Source organism: Harmonia axyridis, chromosome 5 (assembly GCF_914767665.1).
Source record: "Harmonia axyridis chromosome 5, icHarAxyr1.1, whole genome shotgun sequence".
Taxonomy (NCBI): domain Eukaryota; kingdom Metazoa; phylum Arthropoda; class Insecta; order Coleoptera; family Coccinellidae; genus Harmonia; species Harmonia axyridis.
The window spans coordinates 10,714,937-10,741,218 of NC_059505.1; the positions used below are offsets into that span (position 1 = coordinate 10,714,937).

At 34.3% G+C, this 26,282-nt stretch overlaps 2 protein-coding genes across 3 annotated transcripts; one reads left to right on the forward strand and one right to left on the reverse strand.

The window, feature by feature from the left end:
* The first annotated feature begins 1,650 nt into the window (after positions 1-1,650).
* On the forward strand, positions 1,651-19,639 carry LOC123680095 (glutamate receptor ionotropic, kainate 2-like). 2 transcript variants are annotated; one of them, XM_045617780.1, is made up of 16 exons: positions 1,651-1,899; positions 4,487-4,633; positions 4,693-5,047; positions 6,302-6,443; positions 6,993-7,160; positions 8,471-8,626; positions 8,972-9,189; positions 10,816-11,032; positions 11,095-11,179; positions 14,218-14,356; positions 14,415-14,552; positions 14,606-15,039; positions 18,127-18,242; positions 18,298-18,441; positions 18,994-19,239; positions 19,290-19,639. In XM_045617780.1, the coding sequence occupies exons 1-15, from the start codon at positions 1,809-1,811 to the stop codon at positions 19,213-19,215; spliced, it is 2,772 nt and encodes a 923-aa protein (XP_045473736.1). In that variant the 5' UTR covers positions 1,651-1,808; the 3' UTR covers positions 19,216-19,239; positions 19,290-19,639. The 2 variants fall into 2 exon arrangements, with proteins under 2 accessions (XP_045473736.1, XP_045473735.1); XM_045617779.1 differs by having other exon boundaries at positions 18,994-19,639.
* On the reverse strand, positions 19,260-25,412 carry LOC123680096 (mpv17-like protein). The gene is made up of 4 exons (XM_045617781.1): positions 25,072-25,412; positions 21,740-21,888; positions 19,909-20,040; positions 19,260-19,523 (listed from the first exon to the last, which is right to left on the reverse strand). The coding sequence occupies exons 1-4, from the start codon at positions 25,181-25,183 to the stop codon at positions 19,350-19,352; spliced, it is 567 nt and encodes a 188-aa protein (XP_045473737.1). The 5' UTR covers positions 25,184-25,412; the 3' UTR covers positions 19,260-19,349.
* Between the last annotated feature and the right edge of the window lie 870 nt (positions 25,413-26,282).

The window sequence follows — 26,282 nt, forward strand, 5'->3', positions numbered from 1 at the left end:
TTGATAGACAGAAAGCACGAGATTAATGCCAGTAAGTTTGAACTTGAAGTTCAACTAATAAACACGGCTTTTTACAAAATCTGGGGAATGATACAGGACTCCAACTTACTGGTATTATCCTCGTTCCTTCTGTCTATCAATTAATACTGAAATCGTTCCTCAAATACTCTTATTTATGAAAAAAAAAAGCCAATTCCTTCAACGATACAGAACTAATTTGAATGACAATTTATTTGATTCCGAACACTGACAGGAGAACTAAAAATGGCGGTGTGTGACGTCACACTAATAGAGCGTATTGCTCCGTGGTCACGTGACCTATCAACCGTTTACACCTTACACCGCACGCTCCGCACCGGTGGGGATTTGCCGAACGCAGTAATAAACGCCCTCATTGATTAGTTAGCGTTCAATTCTTAGTTCTTAGGTTTAGTCTGAGTTCTTAGCAATAGTGCATAAACCCACCATAATATTGACTGAGAATTGAATCATGGAAGGCATCTAATGGCGGATTTCCGTTCACTAGTTTTAACAAAGGAATATCGCCTAATGTTTCTTCCTGGTATTTTATGTTCTAAGGTTGTCACTGTGAAGTTAAGTTTGGTTAGGTATATTATTAGAGAGCATAGACCTAATATGGACTGGCCCTCACCTAAATAAACTAGTTCTCTAGATTAGTTTGTCTATGGCCCTAACGTAGCTTCTACCATAGAATAAGGAAAGGATAGTAAGCCAACCGACGTTTGACGGCAAGGAAATAGTCACCAGGGGTCGCTACTGTAGTTGGATTTGGAGAAGTAACTCGATAATAGATGGCACTGAATCATGAGCTATAGATGGAGCAGAAATAATACGATAATTCATTCAGTGGAGTGGTTGAAAAGGGGTCGCATGACATTGCCAACAATTTTTATGTTATTATTAAGTTCACAAATACATGCCACTGGCGTAAATGCTTATTACAGAGCAGAAAAAATATCAAAATATAGAAATCTTCTGACCACTCTATTTAAAATATTTTAGTTCTTCAAAATAACACCGATTTTTTCAGAGGGCTCCACTTTACGGGCCAATTTTTGACAGTAAAATTCGAGTAAAACGTGAGTACAACTAGATGGCGCTCAACATCAACAGAATCGAAAAAAGCACTACACTGGCTTAGTGGCTTACTATCCTTTCATTATACTATGCTTCTACTAGCATCGCTTTACAGAGAGAGGTGTGGTGAAGCGGTGAAGGATGGAGTATTAATGGCAAAATATGCGAATTTACTAAAGGAATAACGCGTTTTTATTTTTTTTGAGAAATATTGAGTTTTTCGCATGGGCATATGGCCATCGGAATAACGCGAAAATAATCATCAAAATATTCAGTATAATCGTAGTATTATTCTAGTAACTCAAATATTTTCCGCAGCATTTTCTCAATTATAATTGATATTCAATTATAATTAAATACCATAATATAATTGAAAAACCTTTTTCTGTAAAATTTTATATTTTTGAATAGAATCGGGTCGGCCTAAAATTGTATGAAAATTTCAGTAGTCAAATTTAAGATTATCAATCCCCTCCTCGGTGAAAAATCGAAAATAAGCAATAAGTCCTTAATTTCCGTCTAATTGTACATGGAAATTTCGCTGCGTGTGAGCTCTCTGGAAATAACCAAGTTATTTCTGTCATATTCTCCATCGTCGCTTAATTTGGCTTCCGTTCAACAAAAGCTAAGTGTGTATTATTCGAAATAATGTCTATTTGACAAAGAATCTGGATATGTAATTGATATTTCTTAGATCGGAATCAGTGAACATGAAAATTTGCATACAGAATGTTATTTTCTGGTTGATATTCGCATGTTACAACTATTTATGTCTGGGCGAAAGGGGTCCTGTAAATATTGGTGAGTATTTGTTTTTCTTTTGCCAAGTAAACTCAGACAAGATTAATTTATCGGTTCTGAAAATGTCTGGAATATCGACTTTAGTTCATCTATTTCTTCATCTATTTTATTACTGATGAAGTGATATGTTTTTAAAATTTTTATCTGAATGTTTATTATTATGTACTTTTAATTGAGAACTTATTTCCAATGGAAATCCTTCTCAGTTATCTATATTGACAAATTGTTTATGATGATCTGTATTTTACAAAAATATTTATTATTATATCCAGACATTTTTATTGTGTTCTCAATTAATTCCGAAAAATGTTTAGTTTTTGATATTCAGATGTATATAATACATATTTCGAAATTTATACAAATAGGTTACAAAGTATGTAGGTACTAATAGATTCATTCGACTTTGGCTGAAATTCAAAATGTCAAAATAAATATGTAGGTATGAAGAGAGATTGCGGTAAATTATTTTGATTCACATTACGGATATCACGGTTCTTTATTTTATCAGATTTTCAAATTCAAAAGATTATTGATGACCATTATCAAACTTTCAACTGTTTCTTTTAGTAACTCATGAATGAAAGGAATGAATAACTGTTAATGGTTGATTATTCTGTGGAATCTTGGTTTGCGCTTCCGGGATGTAAAGAATAATTCAACGTAGGAAATGCCTGAAGATGTCAATAAAAATTGACAAAACGTTGGCTTACTGAAAAAATTTTATTTTCCTGAAAAAAAAACGATTCTCACACACCTGAAAAATTCATCGTTAACTGTTACATTCAATGTGCAATGTGGACGGACGGACAGAATTGATGGATATAATTAATTAATCTTGCAAATTTTATATTACCTATATGGTTTTGTACTTTCTTTTTCAATTAAGAATTTTTCGACACGTTATGAAAATAATATAAAATTATCAATGTAAAAAATTTTAAGGCATATCTAGCAGGATTCGAAACAGGGATATTGGTTCTGATATCCGAATGAAAATTTCAAAAATTCATATCTCCGTAACTATAAGAATTTGCGGCAGTAATATTGTATTCAATATCATCTTAGCAATACACTGAGAGAAGTGTTTATTTGATATTATCAAGAATGCATTATAGTTAATAAATCATTTATTGGATATATGGACAAACAAATATTAGTTTCATGGAAATAAATAATTTATTTGAAATCCCACCAATAATCATCATTTATTATTACACTTCGTTTATTTACGCATAACTTATATTAATAATGCTGAAGAAATATCCCTTTGAAGGAAATAAATATATGAGCTTTATATATCATTGAGTAATAATTAATAAACCTTATTTATATGTAATATGTATCCATCCTGAATGAAAATATTATTTCAATTCAGTAATGGTTAACGTATTTTTTAGATAATTATTTTGGTTGTTTCTATTATCCGATTGTTAGGGTCTAAGGAGAACCGTTTGCCAAACTTGGTAATTTTTTATAGTTCATATTGAAGATATCCGGTTTGAACCCTAGTCATCTTGATTGCATCTGTTCACTCTAACCACTGTTCTGCCAACATCACTAATTAATTTAGCAGGTACAAACGATCTAAACCCAAAATTCAGTACAGATGTGCTAAGCGGCGTTCAATAAGCCCTTAGTAATACAGATTTTATGTTTAAAAAGGAAATTCAAATCAAAGGAAAAGTTCAAGGACAGATCCTTCAAGGAGATGAGCTTCTCTTTTGGGGATGTGTCCTTTTCCACAGATTGGATCGTTAGAATTATGTTAGTTTGTTAATTATTAATAATTCCTATATTCTGAATGGATAAATTATTGAATTCTTGTGAGAGTTTATTCATAAATAGCAAATGTTCGTTAACTACCAGTTGAAAATTTGTTGACACTGAATTTTTGTTATTTGTGGAGATAACGTAAGTTCATATAAATTATTTATCACCGAAATATATTGAATACTATCAAATACCTTGTAAACAAATATTTTATTCTTTATTAATAAACTTTTTTGAATGCATAATTTAACTATTAATGAATATATCAAATATGAATCTGCTGTAATAGTTGTGAATAAATAATCTCCAAATAAATGCTTTATTAATAAAACAATAGATATTGATTTCTCTCAGTGTACATATTTTCAATTTCATGATTGTGTTAATTTTCTGACAAAAAATTTGTTTTTATTTGATTTTTCTGCGGGCTTTTTAAATCAACCCTCAGTGTATGTTTAAGATATCAACTGAATTAATATTTATAATAAAAATTTCACGAAAAATCCAATTCCATAATTTCTCACAAGTCTACGTGTAACTCCCTCGCTTCAAAGCAATGTTAGAAAGGAAATTGTTGAAATGACAGCAGAATTATATCTTCATTTAACCAATGGGATTCTATTTTTGTTCATCCCCTTAGATATCTATTAAATCAAGACTTATCGTTGTTAAAACTGTATACAGTTATGAGGTCCCCAACAGCGCATACATGACCTAACGCTCAAGAGCTGAACTGAAGCCAAGTCAGTGCTTTCCTCAATGTTTTTTTGAGTCTCTAAAGAATTTATAAAAATCTATTTCCAATAATTTTTTTCAGGAATATTTTCCAATGAAGAAAATGATAGAGAGAAACTTCCCGTTGACAGTGTTCTTCACACGAATAACATAATGGATTCGGAAATATTTTTCAATCATATTTTTGAACTGGTATCAACCGATGATACCGCTGAAGCTCAAAGGAAAGGTATAACCACTTTTGGTTTTAATATTCAGTTGTTAAAATTTTCAATTGTAATTTTTCAGTATGCAAAATGACGAACGATGGTGTAGGCGCCATATTTGGACCTCCTTCAAATATCACATCTGCTATGGTCGAGTCAGTGTGTGCCACACTAGAAATTCCACATATTCAAACAAGTCCTAATAATAAGCCTTTCTCAAAAACCACCACGGTTAACTTTTACCCTGAGCCAAAACTACTATCCAAAGGAATCGGGACTATTGTCAGAAGTTTGCATTTCAAAAGTTTCGTCCTCCTTTATGAAAATGATAAGCGATTAGTTCTTCTACAGGACATTTTGAAACTGGAAAAGAATGATCCTGATGAGATGATTTCCACCATCAAGTTGAAACCCTTAGGTACAGGACCTGATTACAGGCGAGTATTACTCTTAATTTCGAATATGTAGGTAATTCTGACAATAATTTTCTTCTTCTTCAACATATTTTAAGCCGGTGGCTTGTATTTCCCAATTATTCATGCCTCTTGGGAGATTGACGTCCACGAGTCCTTCCACCGTTTAGGCGGTCTTCCCAGCGGTCGACGTGTTCCTGGATTTCCATCCCTTACTATTCTGGCAATTCTTTCTTCATCCATCCTTTCCACATGGGCATTCCAAAATCTCAAAATCTGCTTCTATTGCGGCCCCATCGAACTATATCTAGAACTTCACACTCGTTGCGGATGTCTTCATTTCTCTTTTTATCTCGTAATGTGAAGCCTAGGATGTTTCTGAGCACTTTCATTTCGTTAGTTCGCAGTGCATTCTTCATCACCTTGGTGTCTACTCTCGTTTCTATTGCGTGCGTCTGCGTGCGTCATCATTGGTCTCACAATAGTTTTATATATTCTGGATTCAGAATCTTTCCGCATGTGTTTGTTGTTCCATACAATGTCTCTGAGAGCACCCGATATCCTCGCCGACTTGTTTGTTTGGTCTTTAATTTCTCTGGTTCTGTCTTGATTAGCTGTTATTTGCACGCCCAAGTAAGCAACCGACATCACCTGTTTAATTGGTAGATCCTCCAACGCAAGTTTACATCTTATTGGTTCTTTTGAAGCCACGAGTGATTTTGTTTTCGCAGTCGATATTTCCATGTTCAATGTTTTGGCTTTTGTGTAAAATTTAAATAGGAGCCGTTGTAAATCGTCCTCGCTCTCAGCTACAATTACTGCATCATCGGCATAACAAATTATCTTGATCTCACCGGTTGTCAGCCTATAACCTCTTGTTGTCTTTTTCAGTTCTTCTTTTATATCGTCCACAATCATTTATCATTTATAATTTTAGTATTTTAAGCCGAGAATGGCCACAAATGATAAAGTTCGACTTACTGATGACGGAGCTTTGAATGGTTGATCTATAATAACAAAATGATACTTATATACATGTTACTGTTACAATAATAGCAAAATTTCGTATTAATAGCCTCGTCAGGATCATAGACAATATATCTATCTCGTTCATTCGTGCACATATTGCGCCCTTGGAAAACAAATAACTGTATATAGGTATATGTGGCCTCTAAGGTCAAATTTGGCGCATGTAGGATGAGCGCTCAAAAACTCTTGACTTCACGTCAGTTTAAGAGAATTCAGAAATTTTAACGATTTACTCCTTTTTATTTTCAGAACTGTTCTAAAGGAGATTCTTGATATAAGGGAAATGAACATAATCTTGGATTGTGGTCTCGAAACAACAATGAATGTTTTGGGACAAGCTAAAGAAATCGGATTACTAGAGAAATATTATACATTTTTTCTGACCTCACTGGTAAGTTTTTGAAAAATTCTTATAGTTGGGAAAAACCTAAAATTCCTGTTTACATGTGATGTGTTGGTCCAATTGTCTCTATGTCTGTCCAAATGTCGGATTCAAATAGCCCTACACTGTCAAAATACATTTTGAAATCAAGGTTTAATTTTTGAATATAAATGTGGACCTTATGTACCTACTTGTCCCGTTTTCGGAAACATCGTGAAAATATTTTTTTTTAAATTTTTAATATAGCTAACTCTATCAAAATAATCAACAACTTTAAACGAATTTTTTTTTCATTCATCTATTAGATTTTTCGACGAAATCTCTGAATATAAATTCAGAACATATGTATTTTGATTATTTTTTCATTTTCAAAGTATTTATTTGTAATAAATAAATTTTAAGTACCTACTGAAAAAATTTTCATAATAATTCAATTATGAATTTTTAAACAATCGATTTTTCCAGAAACTACTTTCTCAGACATCTCAGATATTTCGCGATATGCGAGATGCCTTAATGAACATTATATGCATTATACGAATAGTCATGTATTTTTAGGATGCTCATACTTTAGACTTCGAATTCCTGGGAAGCAATGTAAACATAACTACAATCAGAATCATCAATACTGAATCTGAAGAAATCAATCAAAAAGTTAAAGACTGGGAGCTTAGAGAGATGCAAAAAACTGGAATAAAAAGGGAAATATCTCCTTATGAGGTGACGGTAAGAACCGAAAAAAAAGTAATTTGGAAGAATACACTCGGGAAGGATATTAAATGGTTCAGTGGGACAATGCAACAATAAAACCATCTGCTTGATAGGATATGAAATAAAAGAGTGTTTTCTTTCAACAGCGAAGTGGGGATGGTCACACTTGCGGGCTAAGGCGCGGCTTAATAGTAGAATTTGTTGCTCTTCAACCGTGGAATGCATTGCAAGATCATATCAGTTGAAAATGAAGTAGATTCCCCATAAATCGAAATATTTAGTATAAAAGAATGAGTTCAAGTTATGGTCAGTCCATTGAGTGGAAATAAATTAATTTATTGTTGCCTTTGAAGATACCATAAAGTTGAACTATGCAGAACATGCAGTAATTGCAAGATTGATAAACCACCAAAAACCATTAATGAAAATCGTCAAGTAATCGTCAGTAAATAATTTGCTGAACAAGTCAATGAGCGATAGAAGTAATCAGAATATTCGAAAAGAAATGGTAACCGATGTTATAAGGTTCAAACAAATACTGACATTTTTTTACGGAGATAAAATAAAACGCATGAAATTCTGTGAAACGATTATGCAACAAGGAAATAAAAATAGTCCATTCATGGTCCAGGGAGAATAAGCATCTAAGTATTTCTGTGCGTACACAGAATGTTCAAGAACTCAATATTAGGAATATTGAGGAAATAAATAACGTATTTATCCATGAGAACATATACGCTGCCAAATATCTGGAGCTTTCAGAGAATAAAATTATTCCAACAGTTCAACGGCTACCTAGCAAGTTATTTCACGAAACGATCAAGTAGCCCCCCATATAATTTATCTCCCAATGCTTTCATCTGTGGGGGTATCTGAAAAATTTGGTTACTAGAAAATAAATTGATAAAGTAACGAATATTAATGAATCACGATTCAAAATAATCCAAGTTTGTGCCTAAATAGCAACTATGCCAAATATTCTCAGAGATATGAGATTTTCTCTTGATAATAGATGTTTGCAAATAAATTTCTGGAATGAAATTATCGTATTTCTTTTCAACCCATAGGTTTTACAACGCATAAGCATAGCACATTATAATTGATATCCATCAAGCAGCACCGCAAGTGTGACCATCCGCACTTCGCCATTGAATGATAACACTTCTCTATTCGATATCGTATTGCCCAGATATTTTGATTGTTGCACTGTTCTACTGGATCATGAGTATTCCCTGGAATAACGTAGAATATCCTATATTCTTTCTTTCAGAATTTATTTTCCAAACCTGTATTGTTATCTATAGAACATATTATTCAACTTCCAGACATCCATGGCCTTGATGTACGACGCTGTTAATCATTTCGTAGATTGTGTTAATCGCCTTCATGTCACTCAACACATCACCCAGGCAGAACTTTCCTGTGATAATCCAGATATTAAATGGGAAGGGGGTTATAGAATTACAAGTTACATGAAAATAGTGAGTAACAGATAGGATTTTTTTATTATTGCAGAGATAGGTATTTTCTACCTTAACTCGATAATTGATGCCCAGATTTGTGATGGTTGAAATGGATTGATTTAAATATGAGATGCTTTCCTTTAAATTATTTTGATATTTCTATTATGGAAATCGTTCATTCGGCACACTATAATTGATATCCTAACAGAGCAACTATGCCAATGGGTGCCTCGTCCTTCACTGCTAAAAAATCAGCATTCCACAGTATAATTGTTATACTATTACCTATCAAAAAAAAAGTTCTAATTTACGCATATACATACTATTTTTTTTCAACATTTATATGTTTTGATGTTTTTCTAGAGATCTCCGCCATCTGCCTTAACGAACCCGATCAGTTTTGACGATAATGGTAGAAGAACCAATTTTACTATTTATTTGGTTCAAGGTTTCAGAGAGAATGTCATAGGATATTGGTATCCTGACTTGGGAGACAAGTTCAAATCGAATTTTTCCGCCAATGATTTTGCAGCAAAAGTTGTACAAAATTTACAGTCAGAAACAATTAGAGTAGCTTCCAGGTGAGTTTGAATAATTTAATTAATCCAATGATACATACAAGGTGATCTAACGAAAACTTAACACATCGATTTTCCGATTTTAAAATGAAAATGTTGGAAATTGCTCGGACAAGTCAATTTCTGATTTGAGGGGGAACACCTTTTCTGCTTTTTGCATCCCCGTTAACTTCAACCCCTTACGGAGGTGACCTGAATTGAATAATATTCAACTAAACAGGAAAGTTGATGAAAATCTGGGCGTACGCCAATGCGTATCTTCGTGCCCCACGTTGGGCGCCAAAATTATGTGTAACCTCTTTGTTACAACTCAAAATGCCCGAGAACAGTCGTTTTTTTGAGTCGTGGTTCAGATCTCTGAATTCACCAAATGGAAGGGACAAAAACCCAGGTCGATCAAACACCTCTTCTATTTACACAAGTATGTCACAATCTGATTCTTTGAAATATCTGGTATCAGAAAAATTGACATACAATATTTTACAAAATGGAAATATATATAAGTGAATCCAAAATTTATAAATGTACAAGAATTTTTCAAATTCACAAATTACTTCCCTGAAGAGATAAAAGTCCTAGCTCTAGACTTCCTCCACCGAAGTTGATGAGAACTTATGTGTGACAGTTCTTCAATAGCAAGGAGAGTAAATACTGCTGCTTGTTAGCTGACAATTGACAATGATGATGGGCTGTCTTTTGACGAAGGACTCTCATTGTAATAATCAAGCTTTCAGCGTTTATCAGGAATACCAATCAGGAATTTAGTAATGAACAAACACCAAAAAAGAACCTTTTTTGTGGGTTTTATGAATATAATTGTGTTCCTCTATTATATTCGTAAAACCCCCAAAAAAGGTTTTTTTTTTGGTATTTTTTCTTTACTAAATTCCTGATTGGTATTCCTGATAAAGAACTATTTTCTTGACAGGGTTGAAGGTCAGGTTGTTGTAACAAAAACCACCTCTCAGATCATTGCCGACATGTTTCGACTTTATTCAAAAATCTTCGAATCAACATGTGATACATTTTTGGAATCAGCTCAGCTAGAGTAATCGGAAAATTGAGACAAAATGGGGGCGTTCCATTTGAAAAATTTGACGGTGACGTCGTTACTCGAAAGTAATTCACCCTGTATATCATCATTGTAAAATACGGTAAATTAGAATAAAAAATCGATGTGTTTCAGGATTATTTCTTAAAATGGTCTTTTCAGCTGAAAATGAATTTGTTCCATACTTTACGGACACAGTGTATAGACAGCAACCATGGAAATATTCGGTATTTTTTTAAAAATATTCTGCTTGAATATAGCCGAAAATTTTTATTTTATGTTTACTTGAAAAATCTCAACTAGATCGGATCAGTTTTGACAAAAGTATACGTAACTACGGTATATATTTGGGGAACCTATAATTAGTACCTACATTTCATATCAATGCTCAAAATTTCAGCCATGTCATTTTTACGGTAAAGGATATATTGGTTACTTTTTTTTATATTCTTCTTGAATTTTCTATAGTTTCCTCAATTAAAGAAGAGAATTAGTTCTGTACACGACTTTTATGGCCTCACTGATTGTTAGCAGAAGAAATAATTTGATCGCGTTGTGTTCAATTCATTTTATTTCAGGATTGGAGCCCCTTATCTTATGTGGAAAAAAACTGAAGCGGGAGAGCAATTAACTGGAAATGCCAGATTTGAAGGCTATTCCATGGACCTCATTTCAGAGATAGCTGAATACTTGGATTTCAAATTCGAATTCTATCTCGTGGGCGATGGACAGATTGGTAAATACGATGAAACAAAAAAAGAATGGAATGGGCTAATAAGGGATATCTTAGATCATGTAAGACATTAATTGATAAAAGGTAAATGTGAATTCGTCATAATATCCTTTTCAACTTCTAGAAAGCAGATTTAGCAATTTGTGATCTTACCTTGAACCATCAAAGGCAGAAAGTTGTAGATTTCAGTCTACCATTCATGAGCTTAGGTAAGGAAAATTTTTTAAGTTGTCGGTGAGAATTGTAAAGCCCTGGGCAATCACCCCTCTAAGAACTATTCACCTCCTTGTACTAAGACAAAGTTTTAGTTCTATTGCTCTGTCGAACCTGAAGTAGTTTATGAAAAATGCATTTAGTCCTAGCTTAGCTTTTCATATAGTCCAATTTCCGTTTTTATTTAAATTAGGAAAGTTATGCATTTCTAATCATTTCAATAACATCCATTTCAAACACTAAATTTTTATAGTTATTTATAATACAAGTGCAGAAGGCATTGATATTCTTCTACGAGTTCAAAATTCAAAAACGAGCCACGAAGTGGCGAGGTTTCAATGAACGAGTGGTAGAATGACCTTCTGTGCGAGTATTATACATTATTTTCTCTGATTCATTGCATTTTTATTGAAACTAATGAAATATTTCCATAAATATCATTTGGTGATTTTTGCATTGAAAAATGTTGGTTGGCAGAACTGATTTCTTTAAGGCAAATTGATGAATTGATAAAGCCGTGGCGGAAAGTTCGGAGTACAAACATATAATAATAAAATATAACCATGGAAACTGTGCGTTTCTGATATATTCTTGAACGATTTTGTTCTACAAGATGTGGAAGAATGAACGGAATAACCACAGAATTAGAGAAAAGGGTTTTCCAATAAGAGTTTTCATTTTGAATAGCCCGCTATCGGGGCAGCTGCCATCATTTGACATTTTACAAGTAAAAACTACGTCATTACTGAAAATTGAACGATAAACTATTCAAAAAACGCATTGAAATATTTAAAATTCTCTACAAAAATGGTGAAAATGTTCATAAAACCAAACACTTTTGGGTCGTCGTGAAGAACCTTCTAGACAGAAATAGTAAAACTGGTGTAAAAATTTGAGATATTGGGACAAGTGAGTGATGGAAGAATCGAGACCGTGTGCGTCGCTCAAGAACAAATGAGAATATTGCTGCTATAGATCGTATTGTCGACAAAAATCCAAGTTTGTCGATTCCTCTTCGGTATTAGGCATTCTACACACGACAATACGTCATATTTCGCATTAAGGCTCCTCAGCCTCAAGGTATCACTGTTTGGTGTGGTTTTTGGGCTGGTGGTGTGATTGGACCTTATGGGGCCGATGCAACTGTTACGGTGAATGAATTGCGCTACCGAATGAAGATATTTTTTTCGGTCAGAATTAGAAGATATTGATGTGCACGACGTTTATTTTCAACAAGACGGCACTACGTGCCAGACAAGCATCCAAACAATCACAAATTTGCAAAAAAATTTTGTGGCCCTGTTATTTCTGGAAGAGGTGAGCATAATTGTCCAATTGTAATTCAACATATTTATACTTATTCTTTGGAGCCACGTGAGATCTAGATAAGATGGGGCCAATGCTCCACGATCGATTCAAGACTTCGAATATGGAATTCGTGAAGTTATCGAGGTCATACAGCAAATGTGCGAATTTGTCATGGAAAAGTATAAGGTGGAATTATGGATTCACGGCTTGGCTTGATTTTCAAGCTACTTGGCTTGAGCTTAACTTGATTTCAAGTCAAGCTCAAGACAAGTAGTATTTTTTCAATCTTAAGTCAAGTATATATTTAACAAGTACTTGAATCATATCAAGCTACTTGATTCTTAGGAGTATAATTGTGTAGTGTCACATCACTCACATCAATGAAAAAATGATGAAATGAGAAGGAACCTTGCAAAAACACTTTTATTTATTAAACTTACCTATTGTATAAAATAACCAAAAATATCAACTTCTTGAAATAGAAACATGATTTGATCTGTGGGTCGTGGTCCTTATACTGTGACCAACTAGTAGTTCACGGCTAAGGACAAATAAGAGAAATAAAAGAACGGGATAAAAACACTTATTCAATTTATTTCCAATCCACTAAAAATGTGTGAAGAAGATGATAATATGTCTAATCGTTTTTTAGGGTCGCTAGTCACTTGGGTCGTTGCAGTTACTTTTTCGCCGGTCTCGGGAACAGATGTGAAAATCTTTAATCTTCTTGTTGTCGGTGCAAGTGTTGAACATATGTTGTAGTTGTAGCCTGGTCTGAAATGCCGAGCTTTATGGTCATTCAGGCCGTTTTCCCTTCGACCGTTAGCAAAGCCTTTCTACGGATCCCTTAAGGGTGTGGCTTTGATCATTCCAAGTTTTTTCACCGAGTTCTTCTGTTTTTAGCCTTCTGGTTCGAAATTTTGACTTAACTCGACTATTTTCGAGGGAATCGATAGATTCCCTACAAATCACTATAAATCAATAATGTTATAAAAAATAAAATTTCTTAATGTTGAGAAACCTTCAGGCTTTGTTTGATTAATTTCCATCCAGGATCTAAGACACATGAGGAATCTTATAGATTTGTGGCCTAACCTATTGCGGGTTTATGTAGCTGAAAGAGCAGCTCTGGAAAATTGTCTTTCAACAGGAGCTTAAGATGCTGGCGTTGATAAGAAATCCTAAGTTTGGTGAGATATTTCTGAAACTACCAAAATCTACCAATAGATTTCATAGAAAATTACTGATAAAGTCACACTGGCGAATGCTTCAGTTTCTCGGTGCTCGAGGAATCTCCTTATTTGGTTCAAGCGCGCACAAAATTGCAGAAATATATGCCGTGCGAATCGTGCATATCAAGCTCAAGTAATATCAAGTAGCTTGACATTAATTCAAGCAATAAATATCAAAAATCAAGTCAAGTCAAGCTCAAGTATTAGGTTTTCCTGAGTTTGATTTTCAAGTCAAGTAGTTGATTAAAATGTCAAGCTACTTGGCTTGATGAATCCCTATAGGTGGAACCGTAACCGTGGCATTCATTTGTCGTTTTCACTTTACAAAAAAAAAACAAAAATTAATTGATTTCTCTTGAAATATTCTCTTTTTTATATGAAACGGAAATGAAACATTCTATTGGAAAATCCTTTACATCTAACAAGATAACATTTCTGCTGAGTGCATTTTTATGTCACAGAGTATATATGTCCTTTATAAAATTACATTTCAGGTATAAGTATACTTTACAAACATTCCGAAGCTAAAGGGTTCAATATGTTCGCTTTCCTAGAACCATTTTCACAAGATGTATGGGTTTATATGGCTACTTTGTATCTTGCAGTAACTATAATCTTATTTTTCGTCTACAGGTAAACCTATTTACTTATGAAATTAACTTTATAAATTTATCAACGTGTTTGAAATTAGGTTGGCTCCTGACGAATGGGAAAATCCTCATCCTTGTGATGAAAATCCAGAAGAACTGGAAAATATTTGGGACATAAAAAATTGTTTATGGTTGACTTTAGGATCCATAATGGCTCAGGGTTGTGATTTACTACCTAAGTAAGTAAAAAAATTTGGAAAAATTATATAACCGACTAATCGTTGATTTTCAGGGGTATATCATCACGTTTAGCTTCGTCTATGTGGTGGTTCTTCTCATTGATCATGACCAGTTCCTATACAGCCAATCTGGCAGCTTTCTTAACGGCCGAAAAATCAGGACCAACATTAGAGAGCGCAAAAGATCTAACTGATCAAACTAAAATCAAATATGGTTGTATGGATGGTGGTTCAACTCAGAGTTTTTTCAGAGAGTCCACGTTTCCACTATATCAGAAAATGTGGACTCAGATGAGTCAAAGTCAGCCTTCGGTGTTTGCCGACAGCAATCCAGATGGCGTAAAGAGAGTTCAGTCTACTAAAAACAATTTGTATGCTTTTCTCATGGAGAGCACACAGTTAGAGTACGAGACTATGACCAAATGTGAATTGAAACAAGTTGGTAGCAATTTGGACAGCAAATTTTATGCTATCGCCATGCCAATGGGTAAAAGACTTTTATTTTTTTTTATAAGTTCGAAAAATATTGATTAGAGAAGAATATGATGATATAATCAATGATTTTTTTACCTTGTTCTTTATGTTTTCAAATTTGAACTGAACGTGTGTAATGAAATTCACTATTTCTTTTTTCCGGGTAAGTCGTTCGAATCAATCGTATCGTATGTAGTGCTTTTCAGATTTTTAGTAGTTGATGTGGTTAGCATCTTTAGTTTCTTTAAGTAACTGATATATGAGAACTGACTTATGAATGAATTTTTATCTATTTCTTCTGTCTTCAATTCCAAACGTTACAATACCTATGGATGGAGTTGGAAGACTCAAATTTATAGGTGGTCTCTATACTGCTCCATAAAAGTTAAGGAAGTTCAGATATTTTGAGACTATTTCAAAAGTTTTCATTTTTTCACCATTTCTTTCAATATGAGAAATCTAAATGTTTGCATCTAAATCATTTTTTGACCATTGCTTTATGAGTTTGACAGTTTCAGTTGAAAATTTATTTTAAATTTTTGTAGTACAAAATCAGTTCACTCAAAAAATTAAAAGATGAAGAGTATGCCCTCCTCGAACATCAACCACAGCTTGTAATGGCCTTTACATACTTTCGATTAGATTGTTGATTTAGCCTTGATCAATTTCTCTAAAAAGTTCGGTAGAAGCGTCTGAGTTCTTGAAGCGTAAGAGGAGGTGGTTGATGAAAATCTAAAGCTCTTTATAGCCGATCCCGAGCGTGTTCAATGGGACTGAGGTCTGGCGACCGAGATGAAAAGGCAAAATGCGGAATACCATGGAGTTCCAGAGCTTTATCGGCAATTCTCGCAGATGGGGTGATAAAAAAATAAGAAATTTGGTCCAATAGCAGCATGAAACAAAGGAATGATATTATCAATGACTTGCTTCATGTAAATTTGCGCATTCATGGTAGCATCAAGCACCAATAATTCTGTACATCCGTTGAAACAAATGCTTCCCCAAACAGTAATTGTACCACGTCTGAACGAATGAACTTACTGAACCGATCTGCGATTTCTGGACACCAGAGGATGGGTCCATACCCGAACACGCCGACTATTCGAAAACCGTCCATATCTCGACTTATCTGTGAACAATGCAAATCTCCATTGATCGTTCCAATTAATCCAATTCACGTACTCATTGGCCCATTCCAATCGCAGTCGCATATGATTTTGACTTAATGCAATCCTTCTCAAAAGTGGTCGAGAATGTAGATCAATGCCTAGAAGTCTTCGGCGAACTGTTTCAATCGAAACCAAAACACCAGAAGCGTTCAAAAGCCTCTGTTGCATGATTCGACAAGTACTCAAAGGCCCTCTACGTGTAGACATAGTCAGAAAACCGATTTTGTGGATGAGTGATAGATCTTGGGAGTCCACTTCTCGGCCTACACTTACTTGAAAAAAATTCACATCTCTCTGAGTACGTCCCGCCTTGATCAAACCAATAGCCCAATTGGCTTCATTCGCACTAAGTGTTGGTCTTGAAAAAAAAAATTTTCAGAATTTTAATCAAAGTTGATTCTAAGAACGTAAAACCAAAACTGATCCAAAATTATCAGAAACGCAAATGACAAGAATATGCCTGAAAAATTTTCAAATGAGGCAAAAAAACCATTCAGATATAAGAAAGTATACATTTTATCTCTCATAAATGAACATTTGGCAGACAAGAATTGGCAACTTTTGAAACAGTCACAAAATATTTGAACTTTCTTAATTTTTATATAGCAGTATAATCCATGAACTCTGACAGAGTTAATGCTCGAAGTTTGAGTAACTTCAGGTGCCACAAGCTGAGTTCGATTATATCATATTGTCGGTTTCCAGACTTCATTGCCTCATACAAGGTCTCTCTAAACTAGTCAGCCATAGCTCATTGAAATGAAAGACCGAAAACATATTGCAAATGTCCACTGTTGAAATTACGCCCCAATAACTTCTTGGCGTTCTAAGCCAATTTCAAAGATACATCTTCCGTCTGCATAGCGGAGCTTGGTAACTTTGCCAGTCAAATTTAGTCTGTGAATGTAAAACGTCCCTCAACGTAGTCGCAGATAGAAACCAGGTCAACATCATTTGGGTGCCTGGCCACTTCGGCATAACCAGCAATAAAACGGCAGAGACTGGCCAGGGAAGGGGGGTCAACTCCCTTCATCGGGTCAGAGTCATTTTGTGTCTCCCCAGACAGTCATCAAACGATGGCAGTTAAGGAATGGGAACAAAGGAGGAAGCTTGGGAAGGGAATCTATCGATTCCTTAGAAAATATTCCAAGTCCGAGAACTGAATAATTCGGTGTACAAACTTAGGATTATCAAAATTCAAAGCCACACCACTAAGGGATCCGTAGAAAGGCTTTGCTAACGGTCGAATGGAAAACAGCCTGAATGCTCATAAAACTCGGCATTTCAGGGCGAATAATTCAATTGAGTTCAGACCAGGCTACAACTACAACATATGTTCAACACTTGTACCGACAACGAGAAGATCAAAGGTTTTCACATCTGTTCCCGAGACCGACGAAAAAGGACCTGCAACGATCCAAGTGACCAGCGCGCCTTAGAATCGATTAGACAAATTATCATCTTCTTCACACATTTTTAGTGGGTTGGAAATAAATTGAATAAGTGTTTTTATCCCGTTCTTTTATTTCCCTAAATTGTCCTTGGCCGTGAACTACTTTAGTCACAGTATAAGGAACACAACCCCCACTTGTGTTCTGGCGGGCGATCAATGGTCAAAGAAAGGCCAAGTCACTTCTCTCCTACTTGAAAGCTGGACTAACAAAATTCTCTCACTCAGTAAGCAAGAACTGAGGAGACTGACGTCCGCTCTCATGGGACATTCTCCTGTGAGGTATCATCTGAAAAACATTATTATCACATTTAGCTCATTGTTGCATTTCCTATGACTCTTTCAAGCCTTAAAGATGTCCTTTGAACATATTGCTTAAAATAAATGGTAGATTACGATTAGATGTCCACGTTGTCATAACAGTTACTAAACATGTTTTCTCTAATTAGAACAGGATAACATAAAAAATGCTTTCTTTCAGGATCGTCTTACGTTGGTCTAATCAATTCAGCTGTACTCCATTTATCTGAGACTAACAGACTTCAAGATCTGAAAAAAAAGTGGTGGGAAGAAAAGAGAAATGAGACTGTTTGTGGGGTAAGTGGCCATTTATGATATTCTGAAATTTTTGTCATAGCGATTTATTTTTTAGACCAAAAAGGATCCCTCCGCATCTTTATCCTTAATCAATGTTGGAGGTATTTTTGCAGTACTTTATGTCGGAGTTGGTGTTGCACACCTGATAGCCATATTCGAATTTCTTTGGAATGTGAGAAATGTTTCCGTAGAAGAACATGTATGTACAAAGTAGAAATTTCAAATGGAATGCTTAAATTTTAAATTGACAACCATTTTCTGGTTCATTATTTTAATCATTAGACTGCAATGTCCCGAGCTGAGAATCAATTTTTCAAAAGACATATTCTGAATTGAAACAAACATTTTCTGGTTCATTTCTCTATAGTTCAACTGAATTGTTTATACTGGTAGATACGTTATCAATTTTCTGAAGTAATCGTTGGATATGAAAATCTTAGAAGTTTTCTTCAATTGTGAAGAGATTATTAACTGCTGAATTATTCGAATGTCATAGTTTTTCATTACTACATTATCGATTGGTATTTTGCTGATTCCATCATTTGCAATATAGTGAAAATCAGTTTTCGATAGATTACCCTGTTCTATAGAACAGATTATTTCTCTGAAGGCATACAGTTGAAACGATTTATAGTAGTTATACGGTCAAATAATCTTAAAAACACGTTTAACAAGAAGTTTCGATAGCAAGTAAAACAAAAAAAGAAAATTTTCTACTAAAATTCTTCTTCAAATATTGTGTGTTTTTCAGATAAGTTTCAAAGATGCTCTTAAAATAGAACTGAAATTTGCGTTCAGCATATGGATCAAGAAAAAGAAAACCAAATGTCCCACACCTTCTGCATCTAGTTCATCTAGTACAAAAAGCCGAAGTAGAAGTCGAAGCAAAAGTCACAGTAAGACTAGAAGTTTATTACGCAGTACAACTTCTCTCTTTTCCATGAATAGGCTGAACACGAAAGAATCAATTTGAAGTTAGTTAATACTAAAAAAAAAGGTTGTGAAACAGACTCTTGATTGATTTCGATTATTTATTTAATAAAATAGATTTCAAGGTCTAATGATAATATTGTCAGATGTTGACGAAAATGGAATGGTTTGTCTTCTTCATAAAACGAATTTGGCCAATTCTTTCTCCCTCTGCTTGAGTTGAAGCTGATGCATATGGGAAAGGAAGCAGCACCAAACAAGGCTGCAACAACTGACGAATGGGACTCTGTTCTTTTCTGATACCCAGGTGAAATTTATGGATTGCAAAACAGCCCAGTAGCACATTCCCACCTGAAAACAGTTAATTTTATTCCCCACTATTATTATGCAGATATTATTAATATTATAATTCCTTTATTAAGATGTGTTATGCATACACTAGCTCAATAAAACTTTAAGTTTTAAAATTATTGATTTATTTAATGTTATCTAATTAAAACACTCGAACAACTCTATCCAATGTACACAAAGTTGATCATTTAGTAACGATTCATTTATCATGATCATCTTATATCAAAATATCCAATTAAAGGCCATTCTCAGTGTTAAAATTAATTATTAGTAAAATGATACCAAATATAGTATGTTTTCGACACTACAGCGTCATATTTAATTAAAAAAATAAGGTTTTAAGTCATTTCTCATGCCCTGATCAGAATTTTCTCCAGAATCTTACCTTCCAAGTAGGAAAAAATTTCTGTCGTACTGCTTCTACAGAATCATCAAATGATTTTCCCTCCATAGCACTCATCCAGAAATGAAAGGAAGAAATTGCAAAAGGTCCGAATGTGAATTGTTCAACGACTGCCTGAAATATAAGTTTATTTAGTTCTTTGAATTGAATATCCATATCAATTTTCATTTTAAACAAGAATAGAAACAAAATAAAACGAGATGGTCGTGAATTGGAGCCAACACCTCAAAGGCAGTACTGTTGACTACCACCCTATTTCCAGACACAAAAGGCCAAGCAATCGATTGTTATGGAATTGATATTTCCATATTTGAAAAATATAGAGATGAAAAATTCCCGACACCAAAATTATCGGTGACTATTAGAAACGGAAAATAAGTACCTACCTAAACTAAATGTCAAACTCACCATTTAATGGGGAAATATTCTTATATATCAAAGAATATGTAGAAAATCATGTAAATTCAACAGGTCATACATCGTAGGTATGTCATATACTGATGACATGAAGAATATACTGATTTAAACACCAAATTAGCTTCAGTGAAAGAATTACCTAGTCCAGAAAAAAATTCCTTTTGTATTCCACAGATGGGGCCCAAAAAAAACCTCCAAAGTCATCTTCATATATCTCAGTCATCAACAGTAGCCATCAGAACATAAGTAGGTAGATTTCTTCGATACTTAAGCTAAATTCACTGCATTGACAATCCAATAAGTTAGAAGCTGACAACTGATATTTTATCCTATTAATTTCTCAATTTCTTTTCTTTAAAATTTTAAATTCACTCGACATCCATTGAATCTCGATATTTTATTAAATATTTTCGTTAATGAAGATTGTCACATTCGTCATTTCCTTCTTCAACCTAAAAAGGATAGGTACCCTAAAATATATATAAAAGAATCTAAAGATTTCATATGATTTCGATCTTTTAGCGTGCTTGTTCTAGAAAAGACATACATAAAATTTAAATTATCAATTTTTTGATATTAAAAAAAAACGGTTAGATTTTAAGAGAACTCAATGGATATATATTTCATTGTAAAGAGGAAAGTATGCCATTAACGATGGAAAACAATATCAGCATAATAGTGGTTGCCGCATATGCTTTTCATCAAATTTTCTATGACCAATTCACACATTTGCGTCAGCATGCGATTACATTACTAATTTAATCTTCAAGGTCTTGAATCGATTGTGGAGAATTGTAACAGACATTATCGTTCAGGTGGCCCCAAAGAAGAAACTCATAAGTTGTAGAATTACAAGATCTCCGTGGCCAATTGTGGTCACCTCTTCCAGAAATAAAAAGACCAGGAAAGTTTTCTTGCAAAATTGCAACTGTTTCCTTGCTTGTTTAGCACGTAGTTGCGTCTTGTTGAAAATAAACGTCGTCCACATCAAAATCTTCCAATTTCGGACATAAATAAATCAATAACCATAGCTCCTTTAGCGCAATCCATTCACCGTAACAGTACTAATATTCTTAGTTGTTCTTGAACAACACACATGGTTTCGATTCTTCATATCACCAACTTGTCTCAACAGCTCAAATTTTTCCACCAGATTCACTATTGCCGGCCGATAAGATCCTTCACAATGACCCAAAAGTACTTTAGTTTTGCGAACACCATTTTTGTAGTGATTTTAGCAATTTCAATACTTCGCTGAAGCAAGTATTGCTCCATTTTTAGTAATGGTGTAAATGTTACTTGTCAAATGTCAAAAGATAAAATCTTGAAAAATGACAGCTTCTATTCAAGCGGGCTATTCAAAATTCTTATCTTATTGGAAAACCATTTTACTTACTTTGATTACGCCAATTTTGAAGGTAGTCTGTGGCCATATAATTGAAGAAATTCTCACCCATGCATAAAGAGATGGTGCAACGTAAAATGAACCGAAAAGGGCAAACTGACCAACTTGTATCCAGTCCAGATTATCAATTTTTTTTCCAGCTGTAAAAGATATCGAAATTGTAAATTGAATTTCACATTGGAATATAAAAAACACTCTCACAACAAATATTTCCGTTATGAAATTATTTGAAAACAAATTTTCAAACAGAACAGAGTGCTATATTATTTGCTCACGATATCTGAAGTTTTCAAATTTTGAGTCGAAATGGTTTCCCTACCCATTCATAAAAACCCAAGGAGGCCGTCGATACTTAATGAAACCAACAACATCCTGAGGAGCTTTGGCTGTTACCACGTGAGTATCCAGGACTGACTTTCCCATATGAGTGGTTCTTAAGGCCAGCCAACCTCGGACATTTGCACACTTTGTGTTCAGCTTTTTCTACCTCCGTTTCGCAGAGCCTGTAAATCTCATTTGCTGACTTTTTCAAGCAGTACAGAAGATGTTTGCAGCAACAGTGGCCTCTCAGCAGTTTCTCAGCTTTCTGATATAGGTCGGTGAAAGCACAACCAATTTCTTTGTCTGAGGAAGAATATTCCTCCATAGGCTTATTCTATTGTTCAACTCCTATTGATGGACCGTTGCCCTATATTGGTCTTTTTCAAGCTCACAAAAACGCTCAGGGAAAACAGGTGTTACCTTTGATGCTCTTTTCGCAAGTTCATCGAATATTTCATTTCGTTTGTGGGTTGTGGTCTTTATACTGAGACTACAGTAATTCACGGCCAAGGAAAAATTAGGGAAATAAAAGAACGGGATAAAAACACTTATTTAATTCATTTCCAAACCACTGAAAATGTGTGAAGAAGATGATATTTAGTTCTAATCGTTTTTTAAGGGTCGCTTGGCACTTGGGTCGTTGCGGCTCGGTCGCAGGTACTTTGTCGCCGGTCTCGGGAACAGATGTGAAAATCTTTACTCTTCTTGTTGTCGGTGCGAGTGTTGCACATATGTTGTAGTTGTAGACTGGACTGAACTCAATTGAGTTATTGGTCCTGAAATGCCGGTTTTTATGGGCATTCTGGCCGTTTTCGTTTCGACCGTTAGCAAGGCCTTTCTTCAGATCCCTTAGGGATGTGGCTTTGATCATTCCAAGTTTTCACACCGAGTTCTTCTGTTTTTAGCATTTTGGTTCGAAATTTATCTCAACTCGAATATTTTCGAGGGAATCGATAGATACTTGGTACGTGGTAACAAAAATAATGGTTAAGTTTTTTTGATAGTCTTCTTGAATTTTATCGGATTCTGGAAAATGAACTGCCTAATTATTTTCTTTCAATCGAATAAGTGTTTTCGAAATTATCACAAGAACAAAATCTGGAATGGCTATATTCATGGAACATGGTATTCGAGATCTGAACTTAACTTGGAAATTTCTACTTTCTAGGTTGTTCTGTTCGCGAATTATACTGTTCCCGTATGGTAGGACGGCCAGCACCAAAGAATTCAAACTGTCTTCGTGATGAAATTACAAAGCGATCTGTTCACAGAACGATTTCTTAAAAACTGTGGTTATTCGAGAAATGTTGGTAATTTTCAATATTTTATTTCGATCCGAATGTTTTGAGCACGCCTATGGATATCAAAACGTGGTCCCCGCTCAATCATGTTTTGGAAACAATAAATTGTCAATGACGACATTGAAGTATTTATATCCTAAGTCAATACGTAAATGAGATAGGCTATATTTGAGGTAGGTTATTTTTCATGACTATTCTTGCTGTTCAAAGATTTCAGGAAAAACAACCAATTTTAAAATGTTGATAGTATACTTAGGTGTATAGTATATCCAAAGTCACTTGAACTAGTCCATAAAAACTCTTGGCCAGATGTCCTTTCGAAGAGGATACCGCGATCCGCTAGATATCGGGGTTTATTTGAAAGTATTTTTAGGCAATAAATTCACTGGCCCCAAAGAAATTTCTGGAAACTTGGACAACCCTTGTTCAATCGAAATATTCTTCTTCCTCCGAGTGACTTTGGATATACTATACCTATATCGACTTGCAGATTTTAAAATACACAGATTATTAAGATGTTAAAATAAACTCAGAATAAAATAATAAACATAATTTGCCACCAGGAGCTCAAGAACACTCGTTGCGCCCTTGGAGACCATAGACCTATATATAGGTAAGATACTTTGACTTTGAAGTCATTGTTGTCGGTTAGGTCTAACCAGGTTTAGTTTGTATATGTAAAATAAAAACTCGAATGTAAATACCAAATTTTCAGAAGATTTTATAATCAGAATCCCTTATCTAGATAATCTAAGCACGGAAGCATGAAAGAACGACCGCTCAAAAGTTCCTGAAACAATGCCAGTGCTTCTATTGAGTTTTTTGAGATTCAGAACTACCATTTGCCATCAATGTCTCAAACAAATATTCAATAAATCATCGCTTATATAGGTAAAACAGCAACTCCGATTGTATTATCGATCAAAGGTTTTTTAATTCTCTCAAATTTCGATTAATCTGTACCACAGAATTCTATTCATAGGAAAAAACTGTAGATTCCTCGGTTACAATTTCATATGTATTTTTCTTATTTCACTATTGTTCATTTTGATTTTTATGTTCACATTATTTTATTTCTGACGAAAAACCGCACAGCATCTCCTTTCCTAAAAGTAAGATTTCATAAACATATGACATAAACATATTATCATTTCTGTTGATATACCTACTATAATCTATTATTCTGTTATTTTTAAAATTTTCTTATTATCGTATTTAGAGATGACATAACTGAAATATTTTCACAAAAATTAATATAATATACATGATATACCTCATTATGTTCTTTCAAAAATAATCTAAGATGAATATTTACAAATCAAACGAACCTCGAGATTAGAAATTCTATGACAATATTTTCGCAACGAATATTTAAATATCATGAAATGGGATATTAAATTGATGAGACTTATGCTCAAATAATAATATTAAATGTCGCAAAAATTTATAATATCACGAACACGATACTCTATTCGATATCTAAACAAAATCGAGTCGCCTATGATCATTGACGAGATTTGAATTGACCTCTAATTGAGCGACTCTTGTTTTGATGTGCGCATTATTTATAATCATATATGAAAAGTAACTTAACTGATCTTCAAAGCATACGAGTGTTGTATAAATTAATTGCGTGTTTGATAGAGTTCAGAAACATGAAATTAGTCATGGAGATGAAAAAGGTATTTGCTCATTACTCACCCATGGTTTGTTGGATTACATTGGAAACAGGCCATATAGCCCCATAAGATAATATTCCTCGAATGATCGGATACTTATTCGTAAATGCTCTGACTTTGGACAATAAAACCATTTTCTTATTGTAGATCACAGCCTTTCAAATTAATACTGACCACCAACGAATCAACTTCTCAGTTCGCCAATTTCTGGGAATACTGCCAATTTTAATCTACTATCCCAAGTTCATAGTTAATTTTCAATATAATTCTCGGAACCTTGTACTAATGTTGCGTAATTATTATTACGTTTGTGATGCAAACTAATGCTAAGTTCACATTGAAATTATTTTCGGAATGCAAAAATGGGCGAATCTGAATTGGGATCTAATCATTTTGATAACGTGCAAAACATTAATGAATTCCTCTCATTGATGAACTATTTGAAATCGTTCTAGAGAAAATTTTATCCGTGATGAAATTTTCTCTGAAAATATACTCCGTACCTATATTATTGTTAATATAGATACAGAGTATATTTTCAATCACGGATAAAATTTTCTCTAGAACGATTTCAAATTGATTGAAAATATACTCTGTACCTATATTAACAATAATATAGGTACAGAGTATATTTTCAATCACGGATAAAATTTTCTCTAGAACGATTTCAAATACACTGCACAAAAGAATTAACGCACATTATGGAAATATCAAATTTATTCTACAACTGAAGGTGTTCTCAGCCCCTTTCCAATGGATATGCTCTCTCGCAAAATCCAAACGCGCCCTTCGATGGGCTGGGGTAAGAGCTGGGCCTCTTGCCGCGACACGAGGCCTTAAATCATATTCTCTGAGGCGATTTCTTATTGTCTGAGTGCTAATTTGCACCCCATGAGTTTGCTCAAGCTGATTTTGAAGGAGGCGAGCGATTGCAGACCGTTGTCTCAAAGAAGAAACTCTCAAGTAACGTTCTTGAATGGCAGTTGTTACCCGTGGTCTACCCTGTCCTGGTCTTCGGACATTCATACCTGTCTCCCTGAATCGCTGCAACATTCTGGACACACTTGTATGGGAAACTCCTAACCTTTCTGCAATTCTTGTGTATGTCCACCCTTCTTCTCGCAAAACTACCGCTTAGGCACGTTCCTCTTGGGTCAAATTGCGTGTTTCGCATTGCATAGCGATCGAGTGTAGAAAATCAAACGAAAGAAAAACTATTGATCACTAGAATTG